The 25,670-nt window shown below is 34.2% G+C and overlaps 1 protein-coding gene across 1 annotated transcript in view; it reads left to right on the plus strand.

Moving 5' to 3' along the window:
• LOC138695114 (glycine receptor subunit alpha-3-like) overlaps nucleotides 1-25,670 on the plus strand; it is a 599,107-nt gene that overhangs the window by 552,388 nt on the left and 21,049 nt on the right. The window contains exons 4-5 of the mRNA XM_069819519.1: nucleotides 24,346-24,428; nucleotides 24,512-24,646. Of these exons, the coding sequence (XP_069675620.1) occupies nucleotides 24,346-24,428; nucleotides 24,512-24,646 (218 nt within the window). The remainder of the gene's footprint in view (nucleotides 1-24,345; nucleotides 24,429-24,511; nucleotides 24,647-25,670) is intronic.

Genomic DNA, 25,670 nt, shown 5'->3' on the forward strand with positions numbered 1-25,670 from the left:
TTGGCGTATAATAATGCTTTGAGCATAAAGACATAAATAAATAGCAAGATGACAAAATACGCAGAAGATCCAGAGCGTGGGCTCTCAGGTCGCCTGACATAAATTCACTTGACTTTGTTTTCAGGATTTGACGTAAGGAAAAGGTATAGGAAGTGAATTTTCGTGACTTGCAATACCTACGAACGCAGATCGAGGAAACGTGTCGTGAAATCATTGCCGACATGCTACACCGCGTTGAAGTTCGCCTCCAGACATGTTTGGGAAACGTAGAGGTCATATGGAACATATTTTATGATTTAGCCCAGCGGTAACCAAAACTCGAGCTGCAGTGATTACATGCGACAGACAGCCTATGAAGTAAGGAGACGGAGGAGAGGTACTTGGCATGAAAACTACAACCAGTGGTGGTTCCTGTACTAACATCTTGATCAATCCCGCGGATAAAAATCTCAAGCTTTGCTGTATCAGTAATGTCACTGCTGTCATCAAGAGCCAGTGAATAATAGGGTAAACTGGGGTCTGTTGGACAGTCGGGACAGTTGGCCCCACTCGTGGCTACTTCCCTCATTGACTTCTAGCAGAATGTGGTGCCCACAAGTGGCGAGGTAACACTTTGAAGTACACAGTGTTCAACATGCCCGACTGTCCAACAGACCCTAGTTTACCCTATATGATTTTTCTTGCTTCTTTTTTAAAACTTCCCCTTGAATATAATCAGGAATTTTCTAAATTCTTCTCTCGATACTTGGTCGAGAAATTCGTAGTTTTTCAAAATTAAAAACTATTTATGGACAAGTTATTTAAGCTATTTTAATCATTACTCTTTTGAGAAAGTCTGTTCTATTAAAAGGCTTTAGAGTACGAGATATTTCAAACCCCATTAAGTAGCTGACTTCCTTACATTTATTTATCTCATCTTTCGTTTCCTGGCTATGATTTAAGACATGTCAATTCCTGGCGTTTAACAGTTCGTTGGCACATAATATTGAATCAGTTTTTCTACAATATTATTATTAAACGAATAACTAATAAATAGTTACCCTCATCTAAAGATTAAGAAGATTAAAATTGAGATAAAACCTAATAATTTTATTCTTCTAGGGAGAAGATCTAAAAATATCAATATTCATGCACGTACAGACGAATTATAGAAACACATACTTAGTGGTCAGTAATAATAATAATAATAATAATAATAATAATAATAATAATAATAGTACATTATTCAGCGTGGCAATTAATGTTTCCATATTCTCTTAATTGAACCGTTGAGCAAAGTAAACATATTACATTTTGTCCGACAGAACAACAAAAAAGTTCCCCTTCTCATTCTTTACGAAACCACCTCTTTCTGCTTGTGGAGACAGAGTTTGTAGAGCGACATGATACCGCCACTGCTTGCCTTCAATACGTGAATGAAACTCCTCGTACCCGTTTGAATGTCTGTGATTACACGATGTAATCACGACACCCGCTTTGGTCACCGCTGATTTAGCCTATGATGCGGGACTTGTGGGACACTCTGTACAGTGAAACTAATTGACCAATTTCAACGCTTTCGCAATCAGTTAAGAATCTGATATCCAGAAATTATATTACTTATCATTTTATGTGTAGTAGTAGTGGTAGTGGTAGTAGTGTTCGTCTGCCGCTCTCAGAGTCCGCAACAGCTCCTTCTGTGTGATAAGTAGGCAACCAGTCATGCAAGTGACATCACTCGCCCCCACGCGTCTCAATTAGCCCTGCCCTTGCTTCTCAAGGAGCCCAGAACTAGCGTCGGTTATTGTGGTAGCTGTCAACTGCCAGACACACTTTTAACACCGCAGCCTGTACTTTCAACAATTTAATCGGTTCCAAAACCGCTACTCTAACTTGTTTCATTTAAAAGTGTGGGACGACGTCAGTGAAAAGTAGGCGTTGCTTACACCATCAAATCCCCTTGAGAACTGCGAGACAACATCTGTGACTGCAGTGAAAGCTACGCAAACAACGAGGGACGGATTTGTTGTGCAGCAGACAGATTTAGTGACCGCGTGGCGTTTTTCACACTATTGTGATCTTGTGAAGTAGGTACAAAGGGGAGGTATTGCAGTAATAGAGGGTGTTAAAAAAAAGTATCCAATATTTTAGGAGATGCTAGTATGCATCAAAACAAGAAAATAATGTCTAATAAACATGGGTCCTACAACACATACTTTCTGAGATCTGAACACTTGTGCATATGAGGTGCTCAATGTGACGTCCATTCATAGCAATGCATTCATCTGCCCTTCGGCGCAAGGAGTCACGCACTCTTTGAAATTGATCTGGTTCCTTCACGTGTCCCTATAACCAAAAGTCTAGGGGATTTAGGTTTGGGGAACGAGCAAGCCAAGGTGTGGGGCTTCCCCGACCAATCCAACGGTCCTGAAATGTCAGCGTCAGATATTCACGCACATTGCGGAGAAAATGTTGTTACTAAATAATGTATTTAATTCGTAAATTTTAAGTCATCTCTTAGTATAGCTATTTATTGCTTCTGAAATAATGTTTAATAGCTATATATATATATATATATATATATATATATATATATATATATATATATATATATATATAATGGTTATAGGAAGAAATATATATATGTATATATATATATAAATATATATATATTTCTTCCTATAACCATTATAAGCTGCCATTGACAAAGAGTTCCATGATACAATAAATATAGAGAAATTCCTTGAGGCTTTATGAAACATATTTTTGTTGTTACAGTGAAAAATAACAAATTAAAATAGATTGAAACACAAAATAATATACGAAATAACGTCAAGAAGATGTGAATTAAAGTCATGGCCTGAAAATACCTATTGATCCTTTGCGCGTTTGTTTTAAAAATAGTGTGTTTAATCTGTAACTACAGTCAGTGTATTGTTATTAGTATCTCTTTGTTGTTACCTATTGCTTTAAAAAGAATGTGTTTAACTTGTAATTTTAAGTCAATTTTTCTACTATCCCTTTATTGTTTATATTTGTTTTTAAATCTTTTGTATTGCCCCTACTATTATATATTGCCCTTCAAGAGTTTCTTTATTCGTTAGTTATAAGCAAAGCTCGGAACTTGGGGACTTGTGTCTTTGAACGTGGCTAAGCGACCGGACTTCAATGTCAACAAACTCCCGCTTCCAGCACAGAGGTACTGTCAGGTCTGCTATAAAAGTGGTTCCTGGCTGGAACAACATAATGATAATATTATGGTAGGTTGAAACAAGTAATTTTATAGCATATATATATAAATAAACATGCAAAATATATCAAATTTACAGTTCTGAACTGTATATTTTATTACAGTGTATGACTACATACATTCGAATATTTTTAGAACCCATACCTTCTTCGTCTGTTACTTAAACATGATTTGAAACGAAAGAAACTTATTTCCACGTCACATGAAGTGACGGAGCAAAATTATTTTTTTTTATTTTATTTATTTTAACTAGCTGCCTACTGAATACAAATTACATTTATAAAACAAAAATGTTTCTAGCCACTACCGTAAGAGCCAGGCTCATGTACGGTGTGGTCTTAGTCAATAATATAACATAACATTTACAAGGACACTTTACTAAATAACTTAACTTAATTCTAACCAATAAATACAACACAAAAGCAAGAATAAAGAAGAAAGAGAAAAAGAGAGAAAAATACACATTTAATATAAATTGACAATTCGACAGAAGCCAGAGATATTCAATAAAAACAAGAATATAGTAGACAGAAATAAAATGTAAAAAAAAAATACATTTGTTAATATTATATTATATCGTGGATAATTTTACAAATTAATTTTTTAAAAGCTTCAATTTTAAAAAATTTCAAATTTGGAAAATGGTTTGTAATTGTATTATAAAGTCTTAGGCCGAAATAAAGTATTGAATGTTTTCACTGTCACTGTTTCCTGTTCGATTTTCAGTAGTTGCTAGCTGATCTCGTATCTGAGAAAGATAAGTATCCTAAATTTGTCTCGAAAATAGTTTTCAATTTCTATGTCACTACTAGGGAAGGTTCCACTACGACTTGATCCATGGCTATGGACAAATTTTCCACCGATTTAAGAGACTGCAATGTATTTCAATGAATGCCCGTTTCCAATCTCTAGTTTGTGTTTGACACAAGTTACAAAATATAAACTCTCCATTCGAAGAAAATAATGTATCTCCTCAGAATTCCTCCACGAAATTCTGTACCTAAATTTTAAGAAATATATTTCAAACGTATACAATACCCATTCGAATAATATGTATTTTCTTATTTTCAAACAGACCGTTTACCTCTAATTAATTATCTGAATGCCATTGGCTTCCACACGACACAGTTTCCTCGTCCTTCTTCCTGTCATTCGATGTGACCACTTTCTTAGTACACACGACTGTCCCTGAGCACTTGCAGGGTGAGCTTTGTGTACGTTGTACCTGTAACCTTACTCATGCACACGACACACAAGTCCCCAAGTTCCGAGCTTTGGTTATAAGTCATTACTTGTGTTATTATTTCAATTATTGTAATTGTTCCTGAATAATGTATGTAACTTGTAACCGTAAATCATTGCTTGTAAAATCCTTTTATTACTCTTAACTGTTTCATTGTTCATGAATTAAGTATTAATTTGAAAGTGAAAGTCAAACTTTGTTATATTAATCTACTATTAATTATCTTTTTAGGTCGTGTATTTACTCTGAAACGGTTAGACATTCTGGTATATCTTTTGCATTGATTATTCCTCACACATCTCATTAATCTTTTATGCTCGACCATGCCGAAATGTAGTACTTATACACCTGGTAGCAGTTCTTTAATGCAGGTCATTAAAGTACACCTATTCATTAAAGTTCAGGTTTTCGATTATTCTCGGATATGCAATCGAAAGACAAATAGGGACACATCACGAAGGCTGGAAATCCAATACTGTCGCAGAAGGTTATGTTCTGTTACTGTAATAATTAGCGTTAATTGTAAATAATATTCAAATAAATTCAATTTGTCATCTCGTTTTTCAATGTCGAATTCAATTTCAAGGTTATATCAAGATTAATTTTTATCTTACTCTCTAGATTATATAAAGGTCGTCGTCATTCGTTTCCCAGAAAAAATCAATACTTTCGCGTCTGCGCACATCTCACAATTTATGAGGTAGGCTATTGCACTCACTCACATACCAATAACATGAATATTTATGAATAATTTAAAGTTAGAAATATGGTCGAGCATAAAAAGTCGTATGAAACTTGCCTATAATGGTAATTAAGACGCTAGTATGAAAATTATGAAACTCGCTTGCGCTCGTTTCATAAACATACTCGTGTCTTAATTACTACCATTATAGGCTCGTTGCATAATGTACTATAACAGGATCCATTTTTCATTAATGTGCATGCTTCTACATAATTCATGTGAATTGTAACTCTGACCACTATTTTATATCATAACTTTACTATTGTTTATTGGTTATAAAATATGTATTTTGATGCCAACTATAACCCTAATATACCTCAGGGTGAAATAGGGTTTATTAAATTGGATAATAAAAAAAAGTAGACCTTGAGCAAAACTGAAGCGCTGACGTATCTGAATTGTTGCATGTCTGTGTACAACTCCCCCCTTGTTGATTCGCTCCACCAAGCTAACCTGGTTGTTGTGGACGTACTCACTTCTTCTGCTCAGCGACGATAAGAGAATGGGCCGGAGACACTGCTGGTGGCTTTTCATAGAGCCAACGGCCCTCGCAGTTTCACCCCTTCACCCCAATTTAACGATCTACCCCCTCGGGATCGCGGGTGGGGATGGCTGCTGCTTCTCCGATCAGGGCGCCTCACCCCATCCCCTAGACACACAGATTGTTCTTCAGCGACCCTGAACTGTTCAGTCAGGGCGATGCGACACATGCATGTGACGACAAGTGGAGGAGCAGTGATGGAGATGGAAAATATGGAAGAAAGGAAGAGAGGATGAAAAAACAGAAAAAGACGATAGGATACAAAAATGAGGAGAAAAGGAGGCGGAGAGAGAGATGAGGAAAACAGGAGGAAACGAAGTCAAGTGTATTGTATTGTATTGTATTGTATTGTATTGTATTGTATTGTGTTGTATTTATTAACATTCCATGGTATTCATACATGCTTACAGCTAGAATATGGAACAAGTCAAAAAACTTAATCTATACTAATAATAAATCTGTAGCCGAAATTTTTCTGGTAATTTTCGATTTTCCAAAAATAATTGCTCCTAACATATATAATTAACCACCCTGAAACCGAAAATCGCTTTTCTTGAAATTTTTCTTTGTATGTCTGTCTGTCTATCTGGATGTTTGTTACCTTTTCACGCGATAATGGCTGAACCAATTTATATGAAAATTGGAATATAAATTAAGTTCGTCGTAACTTAGAATTTAGGCTATATGGCATTCAAAATATTTTGTTTAAAAGGGGGGTTATAAGGGGGCCTGAATTAAATAAATCGAAATATCTCCCTTATTATTAATTTTCATGAAAAATGTCACATAACAAAAGTTTCTTTACAAATAATTTCCGATAAGTTTTATTCTATACAAAAGTTTGATAGGACTGATATTTAATTAGATAAATGAGTTTCAAAATTACAATAACAACGCCATCTAAGGTGGTGTAATGAAATAAAAAACAAATGACTTCGTCTATAAGGGGCCTTGGACAACAACAATCGAAAGCTATGAAACATAGCCTACAGAGAATGTTTCTCTGTTTGTATGAAGTAATATCGGAAGCTAAATTAACCGATTTATATAATTAATTATTAATTCACCATTGGAAAGTGTAGTTTCTCTAGATGGACATAATGCTATAATGTTATTACAGTAACGTCTGAGTGAATCGAGGACAGGTAAGATTAAAATAGCTTCTTATGCACAGAAAACTTGATAGGCTATTCTGTACATTCGTTTCCTGTATTTCGTAAAATAATGTTTATGTCTCTGGATCAAAATGATCGCATTTTAATGTTTTTAATACAATTTAAATTAAGTGACATATTAAACGATTTATCCTTCTATCAAACACGAATGTTCCCTGGATGAAATGTCCTATTTTAATTATGTAATTACTTTATATTTATTTCTAACGGGTGCAGCGGAGAGTACGGGTACGGCTAGTACTATTATAAAGTCTTAACTTATAGTCACAGTCTAGATGAAATATATACAGACGAGGTTTACAATATAGTCTACTAGTACAACACAAAGTTTTAGTATCAATTTCATGAAGTGTTATTGAATGTCATGAATTCACCTACAGAATAGAAGGCGTGAGAAATTAGATACTTCTTTAATTTGGCCCTAAATAATCTTATGTTTTGAGTTTCATTTTTTATATCGATAGGGAGGCTATTAAAAATTTTTACTGCCATATAACGCACTCCTTTTTGATAGCACGATAGACTTGCCGATAGAGTATGAAAGTCATTTTTTGACGTGTATTTATGCTCTGAACTGTTGAATTAGTTACAAAGTTTTCACGATTACATACGAGGAAGATTATTAATGAAAAGATATACTGACAAGCCATGGGCATTATTTGTAGTTTTTTGAAAAAAGTCCTACACGATTCCCTAGATTTGGCACATACTATTATTCTAATTACTCTTTTTTGTAATAGAAATATATTGTTACTATCTGTGGAATTTCCCCAGAATATTATTTCAAAACTCATTACCGAGTGGAAGTATTCAAAGTATATTGTTTTTAAGGTATTGATATTTACTATCTTTTGCATAGATATAATAGCAAAACATGCTGAATTTAGTTTGGGGGGTAATTTCTTTAATATGATTTTTCCAATTTAACACATTAAAGAGAAGTGGAAGAGAAAACGTACATAGCATCAAAAGAAGACGTTGTTGAAGGCTGAAGGAATAAGGGGAAGGTAATGGAGGAGAAATAAATAAGAAGGAAATATAGGGTAGAGGAGAAGACAGCGATATAGCAGGATGAGGTGAAATACAAGAAAAAACACTCCGAATCAGCATACCTCAAAGACACTGGTCTCTGGAATTCAGAATAAGTTGAGTGCTTGACATTTCCCTTTTACATGACTGATTGTACACGTAGCCTATGTTATACAGTAGGGGTAAGTTATCAATGTTAATAAATCGCGATATGACCTACCTCTCAAAGTGACTATAAATTAAATTGACAAAAAACAAAAAGCAGAATAAAGAATGAGTTGAATAAATTATTAAAATTGGATAAAGAAAACGAAAAAAGTGGCAGGGGGTCCAAGGAACCTATATATATAATTTGAACTGGTAATGGAAATTACGGGAAAACGACTGAACGGATTTTAATGAATGACTCGTCATTTTAAAGCTTGGCATCCATGGATTTTCAGAAAAATGGTAACTTTCAGTGAAGCGTTAGTTTTCCTACATAATTTTCTTATTTTCCAAAATCCATTTTTCGTCAGTTTTGAGAATTAATTGCATTTCAGAATAAAACAAAACACACTAGAATCAACAATAGGCTATTACATGAAGACCACGACCTGCAGGATTGCTGACATATTTAGATTTCAAATTCAATTGATTATTAAAAACTTGAAGACTTACTAAAAATATTTACAGGTCTGATTCTGTGGTGTGTAATTTTCTGAGTATAGCTGTGTATTGGATATTAAAATCTATTAAACTTGAGGTGGTTTGATAACATTATTACCATTAGAAATGAAATATTATTATAGTCAACGCCATGATGTTATTATTATTATTATTATTATTATTATTATTATTATTATTATTATTATTATTATTATTATATATAACTACAAAACTTGCGTAAGATAATAATATCACAGTCTAGTATATACAGTCGCGAAGCTCAATACGTAGTAAATATGCAAACATTAGATAGTTGCTCACCACTAGGATCGCTAATATCGCCTCATTACAAGCAATGTAAAATAGTATCGTCACAGTCTATTGTTTCTAGCACCCTCAAAACTCAAGCTTCGTGACTGTATATAGTAGACTATGATAATATTATTATTAAAAATCAAATATTTTTATAGTTATTAATCAAGTAGGATTGGATCTTTTTCATATACTTAATGGCGGTGTGGTGTAGATACTTAGGCCTATATGGTCATTCTCTTCAGTATTGGCTCGAGAGAGCGCAAAAATTACAGTTCCTAGGGAAAGCCGGTATTACTTACTGATAAAATAAGAGGCCTACAAAATGTTGTAGTCCCCCGGTCATTTCAGCAATATCTCTTAGCAGGATAAAATGGTTTTATCTTCTACATTTCAACCTCTCCATGAGGCAGCTATACCACAATCACCTGAAATAGCTATTCCTTTACTCCCACATGAAAAACCCACTGATCGTCCTGACATTGTTACTTGCGTTTTCGCATTGAATCTCAAAAACTGAAGGTGGATAGGTTCAAGAAAAAGTATTTGGCAAAAAAAAACATTCAGAAGGAGTATGTTTCATTATTATGGAAGCAAATAACTTTCAAAATGTCTGATACCGGTATTCTTCATTGATAATAAATCTGAACAATTTTTATTTCAACGTCTAATGAACTTAGTTTTCAGCATTTGCTGTACAAGGCACTAGTATCCCTATTATTGCGTGAAACGTTTATGCTTTTCGTGATTGTTATTGTGAGCATGGTTGGGATTGTAAGGATGTTTAGGATTATAAATAAAAGTTTTATATTTATTTTCATTTGTCATATAAAATTATACGACATTATACGATACGCTTTCCATATTTAAATTTTACAAAGCGGAGCCTTCTCGTTAACTACTTCATAATCGCTTCCTCATTCCATGAAGCCTAGTCTGCAGACAACAATGCAATTGATAGTCGAAACGATTCGCACAGCAATATGACGCCAGTGAGTTGCTTGAAATTGTAATGAATAATAATATGTGATTACAGAGAATTAGATTCATTCGGAAATTGATATCACACTTCAGTATCTTAGAATATATTATACTATGTTAAAAATGAACTATTTCTGTTTTTATACTTCCTGCATTTTTTAAATCACCTCCTTTTTGTCTATGCATAATAATCAATTCATTGTGATGTCACATTCATTTGTTTTCGCTTTATGTTTCATTACGCTGGTGGATTCGATACTAGCCTACTCTGTTTCAAACATATCATTTCAGTCATCCAATATAATTAATGACGCCACCGTATTAACAGAAAGTGTGACCATATTTCTCAAATATGAAGAGCATGACCTTTAAGAGAGGTGATGACGGTTGCACGATGATTTGAACTGCAGAAGTTACTTAACGTCGAGTAAAAGAAATATTTATTTATTTAAATCCACCACCAACAGAAGCAGGCTTCCAATTACAGGTGGCTTAAACAGATATATACACAAAATACATAATAAGAAAAAACAACACAAACGAAAGAAAGAAAATACATAACGGTAATAGATGCTAGAATACAATATCGCAGTTAATATAGTGCCAAATGTCAATATAATGATGCAAAATTATTTACAAACTAGAGTAAAAATATTATAATACACTTCTTCATAATTTAAATATCTAAGGAAATACAATTCTTTTTAATATTGTATGAAATTTTTCAACTGTTAAACTGAAATCCAATTGAGAATTACAGTTTAAAGACAGAGAGTTGTAAGTATTACACATAACAAACAATGGAGAGTTCTTGAGGAAAACAGTTCTAGGAATGGGAATAACAAAAGGTTGCCTATGACGTAATTCTGTTTTTTTTTTTTTTTTATTGAACTGAAGGAATTTAAGAAAATCACAGTTATTCACTATACCGTTAACAGTCTTATAGAGTAAAATGTTTACTATTTATTAATCGTCGAGATTTCAAAGTTTCATAATTAAATTCAAAAAGTAACTGATTGTATGAAATTTTCTTGTCATAAGACGACACGTGATGTTTTTTTTTTTTTTAAATATACATAACGTAAAAATCGTTTCTGTATCCTGATGGGACTGGAACTGAGGTGACCATATTACAGACGCATACTCTAGCTTACTCCTAACTAGAGTTTTATATAGAGTATCAATAGTATTTATATTTTTTTAATTCTTTTGTAATTTTCTATATGCATCAATTACCACGTGATTTAAGTACATTTTAAAACACAAGTTGTGTGTAAAATATAGTACATTATCCAACGAGCCTATAATGGTAGTAATTAAGACGCGAGTATGTTTGTTTATGAAACGAGCGCAAGCGAGTTTCATAATTTTCTTACAAGCGTCTTAATTACCATTATAGGGAAGTTTCATACGACTTTTTATGCTCGACCATATTTCTAACTTGAAATTATTCGTAAGTTTTCATGTTATGGTTATGTTAAGTGACGGACAGAACTGACCTGAATTGTGAGATGTGCGCAGACGCGAAAGTATTGATTTTTTCCGAGGCACGAATATCATTGACCTTGATATAACCTAGAGAACATTAGTCTTGATATAACCTGGAAATTGATTTAGAATTGAAAAACGAGATGATAAATTGAATTTATTTGAATATTATTTACAGTTAACGCTAATTATTATAGTAACAGAACATAACCTTCTGCGACAGTATTGGATTTCCAGCCTCCGTGACATTTCCCTAGTTGACTTTCGATTGCATATCCGAGAATAATCGAAAACCTGAACTTTAATGAATAGGTGTACTTTAATGAGGTCCATTAAAGGACTGCTACCAGGTGTATAATTACTACATTTCGGCATGGTCGAGCATAAAATATCTTACGTTATTAAAAATCAGAAGAAATATAAAAAGTGTGAAACGATACAAAAACGTGTGATTTGAGCGAGGAGACAATAGGTTAGAAAGTAAGATGGAGGAATCGGAGAATGTAACACAACATCTTTAAGATTTCACTAGATTTTGTTGGGTTCAGATTTATTAGTCGAATCGTAAACATTGATACAAAACTGAAGATGAGTTCAGTTAGGTTACCGCGCCAGTAATATACTAGATAAGCATATTTAGACAGATATGTAGCTGACAGCTATTCGCCAGACAAGGAGCTTTGCACTGCGGGCTCCTCTATCACGACTCGGCTCCCTTCCGCCCCCAACACGTGTTTTGTGTTACTTCGGCTGTGTTTTATTTGATTTTCTTTCTCCACTCTCGCCTCCAGTTTCGTTACAAACAGTTCAACTCTCGAAAATTAAGTTATTTAGTTGCTGGTCTGTTTTGGTCGCCTCACTTACGCCACACTGGATGGAAGTCGCGACTTCTGTGAGTGGAAGAACCATCTATATCCTTGCTGCCACGTGATTCGGAATTTATGAGAGTGTAGATAGATGAAAAATTTGTTATAGGTACTTTCGTTGTAGCCCTGATCACAAATATATAACAGACTGGCAATTCCCATGTTTTTTTTATTTTAGTAGGTTATTTTAGGACTATTTATCAACAGCTTAGGTTAATTTAGCGTCTGAATGAGATGAAGGCGATAATGCCGGTGAAATGAGTCCGGGGTCCAACACCCAAAGTTACCCAGCATTTGCTCAAATTGGGTTGAGGGAAAACCTCGGAAAAACCACAATTAGGTAACTTGCCCAGATCGGGAATCGAACCCGGGCCACCTGGTTTCGCGGCCAGACGTGCTAGCCGTTACTCCACAGGTGTGGACTGTTCGGTTGAGGGAAAACCCCGGAAAGAACCTCAACCAGGTAACTTGCCCCGACCGGGAATCGAACCAGGGCCACCTGATTTCGCGGCTAGACGCGCTAACCGTTACTCCACAGGGGTGGACAATTTCCATGTTAAAAACGGTAACATGTAGAAGAGAACAACCACCAGGATCGCCACTGTCGATTGAGAACGACCGCTAGATGGAAATACAGTTGCGCCATGCAATTCAAATGGAAGTTATAACGTGACTTCTTATGCAGTAGCTAGATGGCAGCATAGTGAAATTGATAAAAAGTTGTTGCCGTCAAAGCCTATAAGGCTGAGGAATCTGTTATAATATGTGATCGGGGGTTGTAGGAATGCCAACGCTACACTTTCACGTTTATTTCGGAATTCCTCCATTTTCATGGAATTGTCGTTAATTAATATTATCAGTAAGGTATAAAAAATTTCGCGAATATAGATACAATTTTCTCTTAATAATATTTGAAATAGTTGGAGACGGTGAGTGTTGTTAATAAAACGGAGGAAAATTAAAATTCTCCAAAGATTTGAGAATTCTCCAACCTCTTATTAACGTAACTGAGCAAACTTCTTGAGAAATTATCTTCAGCCACGTGGAGAAAACTCCCAGTTTCTTATTCATGAATAGAAGTCAGTTCTCAAATTTTGGAAAATATTTTTCAGAAATATGTCAACTCATTTCTAGATTCAGAATCAAATAGTTAAATTGTAATTGCTTGATAGGATTATTGTTGTATTATTATTATTATTATTATTATTATTATTATTATTATCATTATTTTATTTTTATTATTATTATTATTATCATTATTTTATTTTTATTATTGTTATTATTATTATTATTTTATTTTTATTGTTATTTTATTTTTATTATTATTGTTGTTATTATTGTTACTATTATTATTGTTATTATTATTATATTTTTATTGTTATTTTATTTTTATTATTATTATTACTTTATTTTTATTATTATTATTTTATTTTTATTATTATTATTATTTTATTTTTATTATTTTATTTTTATTATCATTGTTGTTATTATTGTTACTATTATTATTGTTATTATTATTATTTTATTTTTATTATTATTATTTTATTTTTATTTTTATTATTGTTATTATTATTATTTTATTTTTATTATTATTATTATTATTATTATTATTTTATTTTTATTATTATTGTTATTGTTACTATTATTATTGTTATTATTATATTTTTATTATTATTTTATTTTTATTGTTATTATTATTATTATTATTTTATTTTTATTATTATTATTTTATTTTTATTATTATTATTTTATTTTTATTATTATTAGTTTTATTATTATTATTATTATTATTTTATTTTTAGTATTATTGTTGTTATTATTGTTACTATTATTATTGTTATTATTATATTTTTATTATTATTTTATTATTATTATTATTATTGTTATTATTATTACTGTGTATATTCGTTTAATCTTGCCCCATGTGTACGTGCTTCATAGTCATCCACATCACAGATTTCAATAACAAGCAACGCAGGAGCATTAATTTGTGTAGCTATGTAAGCCCATCGTGTGAACGTGGCCTGGAAAGAAACACTTCAGCAGGTGAATGCCTGGCAGCGGGTACTGAGAGTTTAGTATTTGATCACAGAAAAGTTTCTTGTGGCCCTGCAAACCAGTGATGCGTCTCCCCGATCCGAAAGGGGTGGAATACATTACTCAAATCAACCCTGGTGCTCCTTCCCTTCATATTTCTAATGTTTGCTTTCAGTGGAAACCAGGTTAAGCCCTGCCCCCTCTTTTCTTGTGCCTCGCACTTTGTGTTTACCTTTCCAGTTGTCTAATATATTCACTTTCCTCGGTTTATTATTTCAGACACTGCTTGTCTTCAAATAGGCAAATTAGAACACAGAATATATATTTTTGCACGATCGTGTTTCTGTTGTATTTACAGCCGTTGTTGTTAGGCGTTGAAAGTTAGAATTCCCACACAGAAACTTGTTGCTAGGGAAACCATAGGACATAACATAAAACGATACTGAAATAGACCCATTACAGTGCACTTACTGTTACTTAGTTGACATTACAGTATAGTTTTACGAAGGCTTTGAAATAATATTGCTATAAATTTTCAATGCGAAATATATTTAAAAAATATGATGATGCGAAAAATGTTGTAGGCTACAATACACGTGTCGAACTGGTTGGCGAGTTGGTATAGCGCTGGCCTTCTATGTCCAAGGTTGCGGGTTCGATCCCGGGCCAGGTCGATGGCATTTAAGTGTGCTTAAATGCGACAGGCTTATGTCAGTAGATTTACTGGCATGTAAAAGAACTCCCGCGGGACAAAATTCCGGCACATCCGGCAACGCTGATATAACCTCTGCAGTTGCGAGCGTCGTTAAATAAAACATGACATTTTTTTTACAATAAACGTTTTTTAAGTGCTTTAAAATGACGGAAATTGAAAAACTCGCCCTGCTCGTTTTTTCAAACTTTTCCCCAATATTGTAAAAAGCACTTTCCAACCTTGTATCGTAATATACTACTGTACTTCACCTTTACATACACTACTCTAAATATTGAAAATATATAATGCTTTATTCTTTGTGAAGATACAGAAATTTTGCATATTTATTGTATTTATTTATTTACCTGATTTATTTATTTATTTACTTCTTCATTTATTTACTTATTTATATATTTATTTATTTACTTATTTATTTATTTACTTATTTATTTACTTATTTACTTACTTATTTAGTTATTTATTTACTTATTTATTTATTTATTTACTTATTTATTTATTTACTTATTTATTCATTTATTTATTTTCTTATTTATTTATTTACTTATTTATTTATCTATTTATTTACTTATTTATTTATTTACTTATTTACTTATTTATTTATTTACTTATTTATTTATCTATTTATTTATTTATTTACTTATTTATTTATTTATTTACTTATTTAGTCATTTATTTATTTACTTATTTATTTATTTACTTATTTATTTATTTATATATTTATTTATTTACTTATTTATTTATTTACTTATTTACGTATTTATTTATTAACTTATTTACTTATTTATTTATTTATTTACTTATTTATTTATTTACTTATTTATTTATCTATTTATTTACTTATTTATTTATTTACTTATTTACTTATTTATTTATTTACTTATTTACTTATTTATTTATTCATTTATTTATTTTTTATTTATTTATTCATTCATTCATTCATTCATATAGCTATTACTCCCTTATCAACATACAATCAATGTTGTAGGTTATATTTGTGAACTTTAATTACAAACTGGTTTTATGAACATTTGCGTGGAAAACTTGACGAAAGTTTCGGATTTAAATTAAACGATTGTGGAAAACCAGTGTTTTGTGAAAAATGTGGGAAATCTTTCAGTTACAGTGGAAGCACAAGTAGTCTGCAATATCATCTTAAAAATGTTCGTCCTCTCCAAGGTGTACTAATGTTGCTACTTCCTTTCATCTTCTCAATCAACGTTGGAGCACCTGATAGTGAAGCCTGTGTCCTTTGTTAAGGGAACTGAAGCAACGAATAATCTTGCCAAGTATTGTCAACTTAATGACGTGTTTTGTTGGAGCAAAGAGATGCGACTTACTTGGTAGAGGGGCAGAGAAGGCCTGACGGCCTTATCTCTACCAGGTTAAATAAATAGATACTAATACTAATACTAATACTTATTTTTTTATATATTTTATTGGGTTATTGAGGCCGGAGGGAAAAATACCTTTGGGGAGGCCGAGACGTAGGTGGGAAGATAATATGAAAATGGATTTGAGGGAGGTGGGATATGATGGTAGAGACTGGATTAATCTTGCTTAGGTTAGGGAGCAATGGCGGCCTTATGTGAGGGCGGCAATGAACCTCCGGGTTCCTTAAAAGCCAGTAAGTAAGTAGTAAGTATTTTACGACGCTGTATCAACATCTAGATGAAATGAAGGTGATAATGCTGGTGAAATGAGTCCGGGGTCCAGCACCGAAAGTTACCCAGCATTTGCTAGTTGCGACTGTAAATAAGAGTAAACTAGAAACTTTTGTGTTTTTTTTTCAAACTTTTTATACATCTTTATCGCCGATTGCTTCTTAATAGTTATTATGAAACTAAACATACTTGCGAAAAAATGTGTTCTTCTTTATAGAATATCGAATTACTATAAAACCTTATCAGGTGTTTTTGTTTAAACTTACAAATAGTGTCTATTCGATTAAACGGTCGATTAATCGATGAAAGACATTCCAACAGAGCAAGATCTTCAGTCTAGTGACAGCTCTAATTTTTACAGCGCTGTAAATCAGAAATTAGGCAACAAATGAAATCGTTTCATTAATTTAGTAAAAGAGGCAGTACTCGAAAGAACACATAAAACATCCCCACCGGAACTCGTTCTCCTAGCAACACCTTGTAAACAGATAGGCGCCCTCAAGCGACATTTCACTGTATACGCGTCGAGTGTCATTAACTGGAGGACGTGACGTCATAAAAGTCTTCATACGGAGAGCAGCCCTCTCGACTGTCGTCATTTGTTATTCCGAAGCATTTTGTATCGATCTGTTTTCTTCACGCTCCATTGCTTCGAAAAGAAGATAGCGAAAAATTGGCCGATTTATAAATTTGTTGCTTCCGCTTCGACGGAGGACCTACAGAGTGGGCGAAAAGCCCCACTACACCTGCGGAACAGATCTGTGTCTGTATTTTTATGGTGATGATTACACTTTTACTACGTCATACTACTTTTGACCAATAAAACGGTACGAAAGAACGTCTTTCAACCAATCATGGCTGCTTATCGCACAATTTTATCGCGTCCCTAGCATTTGTTTAATTTTATCGCGTCCCTAGCATTTGTTTATTTTTATAACTACCCTAGCATTTGTTTCTTTGTTTGCCAACATTTCAAACTGCAATAGTCTGGACGTCAAAAAAAAAAAAAAAAAACAGAAAATTACAAACCACTCCAGTCGATGAACAGCACTTTCAAATATGACTCGCATTGGCATTCAAGAACAAGAATTAATAAAGATCACTGGTCATAGCTATGCATCTTCCCTGAAATCTTATTTACAAATAAATGAAGAGCACCATTCGGAAGTTCTGAATAAGTTGAGGAATACACCATGTACATCAACGAGTTCACTTCTTTTACGCACATCTCTAATATAACATCAACTGAACCACCAACCACTAAAACATTCAAATTTGAAAATTGTACTTTCAATAATTGTTAGTACTTTTAGAATTAATAATGTTTATTTTTTATTTCATCATCCTTAATTAAAACTTTTCTAGTTTATTTCATCATCCCTAATTAAAACTTTTCTAACACTTGTTTATATTATTTAGGTTATGTTTGTTATAGCTTCTGCTATATGATATTATGGATAGTCAAGTATCAGAGATTGTTTAATACTAAGATTTATTGAAAATCATCTGTCAAGTGACGTTGATTACTGGGATCCGGATAATTGAAGTGGAATGCAACTTTTTAATAAAAATGAAACTGAATCAACAAAGCCTTCTTGACTAGTAACCGTTCACAGAGTTCAATGAATATTCCATAGTTGGCACAACTGATAACAAGAAAACAGCTAAACATAACACACTACTGCCATCTAGCATAATATTTTTAATTTAGAGATGGTACAATAATAGATTTGAAGACAGTTGTGTTTTCGTATTAATATTTTATTGTATTAGAGTACTTTATTCCTTCTAATCTTTATATACTTTCTTCTAATCGTGTAATAGTCAATTAAATCCCACTCGAGTTTTGATTTTCTCTAGATAAATCAAAACCTCTAGTGAGATTACAGTTGATAATTTTCTTAAAATTTCGCGTAACATTTTTTAAAATTATTTTTGTGTTGTATAAAGTATCGAATTTTCGCGATAATGTCGCAATAATTGTAATTGGTATAGACATTCAACTTAACTTTTTATGCACTTTCTTTTGTGCTGAATAAACGATAATTATTCTTTTATGAGCAAACCTTTGGATAACCCGCCTTAGAATGACGTAGGCCTACTAACTATACATAGCAGTAATACCGGTCGTATATTTAATATTCGATGTGCAATTTTTTTATAACGATTATAAATATGTTTTTGAAAGCTTACCTTTAACAATATTTGTGCAGAACCCATCATAGTCACCGGCCCGTTTGCCGGAGTTGCTCTTGGACATGATTTCGATTCCCACTTATGCTCATTACCTGGTTAGTTTTTACGAGGTTTCTCCAACCGTAAAGCGAATGTCAGGTACTCTAGGGCAAATCCTTGGCCTCATCTCGCCAAATACCATCTCGCTATCACTTCCATCGACACTAAATAAGTCAGTAATTGATAAAGCGTCATTAAATAACCAATTGAAAAAGTGACAGAGGATTCATCGAATTCCTACAATTCTGTGAAACGTTTACACTGTTCCTGATTGTTAATGTGAGCATGGTTAGCATTGTAAGGATGTTTGGGGTTTGAAATGAAAGCTTCCATTTCTGTCTTCATATACCCCGCACTTAAATTTAACTAGGCGGAGCCTTCTCGTTAACTACTTCATAATCGCTTCCTCATTCCATGCAGCCTAGTCTGCAGGCAACAATGCAATTGATAGTCGAAACGATTCACACATCAATATGACGCCAGTCAGTTGTTTGAAATTGAAATGAATATGTAATTGAACATTACAGAGAATTGGATTCATTTGGAAATTAATGCCACTGTTAAATACTTTAGAATTAGACTATGTATCCCACTGTGCTGTTTTTATTATTAATCTATTCTTTTGTGTACATTTTATTCAATTGTCGGTTTCTGGTTTAATTACGTAAATCCTACTTAATTGTAATGTAATACTGATATGTAAACTAATGTGTTTATTTTTATTTTTACTGTGTACATTTTTTATTGAATTATCGGCTTCTGTTTTTATGTGATTCGTATTTGATTCCAACAACATTAATATGTATTTCACTATGTTTATTTTTAATTTATAGGGTAAATTTTTATGTAACTACCTCTTTTGATCTCATTATGTACCTAAATTGTATCAGTATGTAATTACTTAATTCCGATCCAGTTGTATGTTCAACTATGTAAGCAAGTTTTAATCCGGTTGAGTGTAAGAGAAGGCCTTACGGCCTTAACTCTGCCAGGTTAAATAAAGCCATTATTATTATTATTATTATTATTATTATTATTATTATTATTATTATTATTATATTATTTAACTATTTCTGTCTTTATACTCCCCGCATTTATTAATGACACAATTATTGCAATGCATTTGTTAAAGAGGATGCATTGCGTGTGGTATCGATGCAACTCGCTTAAGGGGCAATCTGTGATTTTGTTATTTTTTCTCGAGTGGTACACACAAAAACGTCTCAAGTTAAAATGACTGCTTTCCATTCATTTATGTACCAATTACCTTTGTTTATTGGTATATTTGTTCATTTATTATTGACCATTTATTCAATGTTACCTTTTTTGTCGTTAATGTGTTTTTCACTGCTTTTACATCGTTTCATATCGTACTAGATGTTAGAATGGGCAGAAATCATGTAGTATGAGGCCGTGGCCTATTTTACAACAATATCCACAGTCTGCTTGGCAAGGCCGAGAGGAAACCTGAAGCACAGTGTCTACACGAAACTAAAAGTGGGCGTCAGACGTCAGCTGGAGGGTGCTTGGCTTGATGGCTGCCACTTCTGCAGACTGACGGCATGACACCTCCACTCTGAGACGAAGCGGCTATTGGGTGGGTCGGTGTACGTCCTGGATTTTGCGAGATCGAACTCCATTCTAAATATGGGGTCCAGCGTTACCTGGACTACGACTATTTTGAATTTTAGAATGAATAGATTTCTCAAAATCATTGCCGTCCTCACATAAGCCTAGGCCTATTACTTTTAATACAAAGCAGTGGCGGCTCGTGGGTATTGAATTAAGGGGGGCTGCATACAAAAATAAACCAAGCAACTTACTTTATTTAAAGATTAGGTCCATGCACCTTATCTTGTAGGTTGCAAACTTTTGAATCATCATCTTATTAAAATCCGATATGTCGTTTAACATAGTCTTTACAATGGAAAACATAGCTAATGCGGTCAGTCTCTCTTCTCTCATCGTATTTCTAAGATAGGATTTTACTCTCTTCAAACACGAAAAGCAACGCTCTGGTTCGGAAGTTGTCATTGGTATGGTGATAGCTATGCGTAGTAGTTTGATAACTTCTGAAAATGAGGCCTGGAAGTTCTCAGAAGAAACTGCAAGAGCTTGACTGCGTCACTGATATTTCTGAATTCTTGTCTCTGATACAACACAGTGAGTTCCGTTTTTAGTTTGTCTTTATCGAACATTGGAAAAAGCTTCACACATACATTTAGGTCATTTTCAGGAAATGAGCTTTTGTAGCATTCAAATTTTTCTTGACACAGAAGAGAAGATAATATCAGATGATCTATGAACTGGAATCGGGTGTTAGCTTGTGTGATAATGAGGTTACACGCTTACTTGGCTGCCGCAACCCTTATCTGAATCCCTTGACCTTACGACGCTTTTTAGGGTTTTCATTTTCACAGATCTCGCTGCTCAAATGTGTACTGTTCCGTGCTTGCCTCATTTATTGTAATGTTGTTACATGTTTCAGATTCCATTATGGTTTGAAAACATTCTAGCAATGGTTCATTCTTCTCATGAACAACATTTACTGTTCTTATTTTAAAACTCCATCTTGTTGCCCCAGCTGATGGAATTGTCTTTGAAACACATTAATCTAATACAGACTGTGAGGAGATCGAGAGAAGAAAGCAGGGATACTGGATAAATTAGCAAAAAAATATGCGAGTTTTTGTAGGCTATTTTGTTTAGCGGCTCTTTCCATTATGAGATTCAACTGATGGGCACTTAATTTCACGTTTCTCCTGAATTGTTAAGGTACTGAACAGAGTAGACTGTAAATATTGTACAGAATTAAACATTGTCGCACTTGTTATACTCACAACATTAAAGAAAATGTATTTAAAACTGCGCGCTTCTGACAAACTGCTGCAAATTTTGCAGCGCCTGGAAACTCTGGATTCACGGCAAGGGGCAGCAGGGGGAGGGGTAAAGCTAACGCGCAAAGCATCCGAGACGAGACTGGCAGCTCCAGGGGAGGAAGTGGCTTCATTCTATAGTCCATGTCTTTGGTTTCGCTCTGGCAGCACCAGGGGAGGAAGTGACTTCACTAACGATTACGTGCATATCAATGAGAGCGAAATTTTATTTAAAAAAGTTCGAGCCGCTAAATAGAGAGTGTATAAAAATGTTTTTCACAATATAAAACGAGACAAGAGCCACAAATGTCTGGGGGTGCTGTAGCTCCGCAGCCCCCCTTCAAAAGCCGCCCCTGATACAAAGATTAGATGTTAAGTAGAAGTTCACAACGGTCGACGAAAAAAATCAGGGTAGGCTGTAGCAGAGACATCCGCAAGTGTTATTCGTGAATATGTCGCCCGTAGAATTGCTGTTAAGGTAAACGTCAGCAATGACAATCAACATCTCTTCTTTCCAAATACCTTGAAAACCAGGTATATCTTCGTTGCATATGCCTCGACTTGTGAATTTTCTCTCTTCACTGAACTTCACTCGCGAATATTTTCAATTTAACTTGTCGATTGCTGATGGTTGCTCAATTTAGATTATTTCCTGGTTTGTTGACACATTCGTTCTATCACTTCGTATTCTCGAGTTACACTGCCTCGGCTGCAGCGAGACCCGTCAATTCGTGCCTCAAATTTCCCTTTCGCCCAAAACTGGCCTGAAAATGTGTCGGTGGACTTCATGGGATGGCACCCTAGTACTGGACCTAACTTATAGATAAAAAAAACTAAGCTCAGAAAAGATTGATTCAGCTTCTCAATATCATAGTTGCCAGTAAAATAGCCAACTTCGGGAGAAAATTAAAATACGTGCATATTCCTTAAGTCCATTGAACATTGAAGATTGTGATTTAGAATTTCTGCTGCTATGTCAAATTCTGTCCTTAACGAATACAGAGCGATTCAAAAGGGGTTTTACAACTTTGAAAGCTTACGGAAATTTAGTTAGAAGACTTACATAATTTCTTTTAATGTCATTTGATAGCAGAACATATCAACTTTACACATAAACATTCACTGTGACTGACATTGTCATACGACAAACATCCCACCTGAAGTCAATTTCTTCCGTATGCTTTCAGGTGCAAACGTCTCCGTAAGATGCGCCAACGGTTGATTGTGGAATGCACGTCACGTTGATTTCGAAGGGCTGCGATCAAAGCTATCATGGGCGTCCTGGAGATTTGATATGGCTAACAGAACAACCAGTCATAACAAAACCTGTCGCAAATTTTGTTTCTTCAAACCAAAACACACAACAGAGCACGTTCTGCACCTATGAAACCAGCCATCTTGAAATAAATACCTCTAATGCTCGCGGTGATAGGATTATCTTAGATATAAAAGTCAATGTGGCTATATATGTATATATGTATGTACTCTATACAAATCTACACGCTTTGACCGATACTTGCCAAAGTTTTCACATGTAACCTTCAAAATCGGGAGGAGAACATAGGCTACATTAAAATCGGACAAATGAACGTTAAATTAATTAAAAAGATAATAAATAAAAATAAATACGATCAAACATTCATGTATAATATTAAAATGCAATCTTATACAGTCAATTGTTTTTTATTATTGTCTGTTGTATTCAACATCGACTTCCATGAGGCCGTGGAAAAATAACACGACATGAAATAACATTGTTGATACATCATGAAGACCAACATCTAGACAATCTAGGTTGTGTGACTGTAGCCTGTATATATTTTCGTTTGGTTTTATTTTGTTTATAGTTTGATTTTTTATTACTTTATTCGTATTTATGGAGGTGTGGAAGAAGGCCTAATTGCCTTAACTACAACAGAATGAATTAACGAACGAACGTATGAATGAATAAGTAAATAAATAAACAAAAACAAATAAATATATATTAAAAACAGTTGAACGTAAGGCACATGACGAAATGTTTTCTTTTCGATGCTTGATATACAGGTGATTAAATTGCGTTAACCCTGGCAGGCATTTGGATAAGAAGTTCATTAATTCATGTACGTGACGGTATGGAAAGATTAATCTTTTAGGGATGAGGAAAGCTTAGTAAAGACAATTCGTTTTGGTTGTCTGTAGTTTGATTTCAGAGATTTCCGAAAAGTCTAACAACCAGTTTAATTAAAAATAGAAGCAGAAAGGAAAACACAGGTAACGACGGGTGATTTCAGCTAGTATACTATAAAACTAAAACTTGATGTTTTATGCTATGAAATAACATTAAAACCAATAATGTAAGTCATCTCAGTAAATTTTCATAAGCTTTGAAATTTGTGAAGTCCTTTTTGAATCGCCCTGTATAATAGTCTAAATACTTAAATGCAGATTCTGTTCGATGGTTGTACTTCGCTACGAACGGGTTCCTTTTCTTTTTGACTGTTATTGACGTGAGGTCACAGCGCCCTCGCTCCAAAGCGCACACTGTCCTGGTCGGGTAGTAAGAGGTGCCGCTGTCTTTGTTGCAGGCTGAAGCTGACATTCTCCTGCATGATGGACCTCTCCAAGTTCCCCCTGGACAGCCAGATCTGCACCATGGAGGTGGCCAGCTGTGAGTATCCCGTGTGTTTCCCGTACCGTCCGCAGAGCGGCACTGCGCTCGTCATTTATCCCGATGTGCTCTTCTTGTTTCAGTCTCCAAGACTATCGAAGAGTTGAGCTTGGAGTGGAAGACCATGAATCCCGTCATCATGGGCAAAGGCCTGCGTATGCCACAGTTCGAGATTGTCAAGATCGCAGCTTCCGACTGCCAGGAGTCCTTCCAGATCGGTGAGCATCACCTCGTTGCGCTGTCCACAGCAAACACCTTATCTACTCTCTTTCCAACTAAAGATTGAAGTAGACGTAAACAAAACTGAAATGTAGTACTCCGCAATCGCAAGCTAGCTACCAAAACAGCCACCAGGGCGCATTATTTTCAGCAAGTGATCACGCAGAGCAGCCACCGTGTGATATATTGCAGACATTTCAACACATTCATTGAATTAACCCGTAAAATGCTCACAGAGGGTTAATATTTATTATTTCTCTACTGGGAATAGTGGATTTTCTTTTCCTGTAGATTCGTGATTAAATGTTATTCTTTGAAGAGTGGAGAATTTCTTTAATTCTACAGAAATTTATTTGAGGTTGGCAACATTGAATCTCGCACTGTGTTACACCAGCTGTGCTGAAGCTGCAAGTCACCTTGGGAGGGATTTAATGCCTATTACGCATGCGCGTTGCCATAATACACGTTACAATGATTTAACATGCAATGTCTGAAACCACTAATATAAACATGTTGTTTAAATCGTAACAAAGTGTTGTTATAAGCATGTTTAATTCACTCGTATTCCATGTATTTTATACATTTTATTATTTTAGAAGGAACTATTTTAATGTGAGGAAGAAGATGACAAGCATGAGTTTGGAGATGTTGTGCGTCCAATAGCCAATCAGGAACCATTATGCCACGTGCATTTATTTACATTTACTTCAATCTTTAGCTGGAAAGAGAGTACCTAACGCTTATCTGTGCGTTCAGAGATCGTTATTAAGTGAGAGCCAGGTCATTCAGTTCCCTGCCGGCAAGCTTTGGAAGTAGCCTATCTTTTTGGCTCACATCAGTACTTGTAATGTCAAGCGGCGTTGTCACGTTTTCGTTGTAAAGATTTTATCACAAGTTATAATTATTTTTATGTGCCGCTACGATGATCTGGTGGCTAGAGCGTTGGACTTACAGTCCTGCAGACTCGGGTTCGATCCCCGGTGTATCCCCGATTTATTGCCTCAGTTCTTACATTCAGTTTAT

The sequence above is a fragment of the Periplaneta americana genome, chromosome 2 (genome assembly GCF_040183065.1).
Source record: "Periplaneta americana isolate PAMFEO1 chromosome 2, P.americana_PAMFEO1_priV1, whole genome shotgun sequence".
Lineage (NCBI taxonomy): Eukaryota > Metazoa > Arthropoda > Insecta > Blattodea > Blattidae > Periplaneta > Periplaneta americana.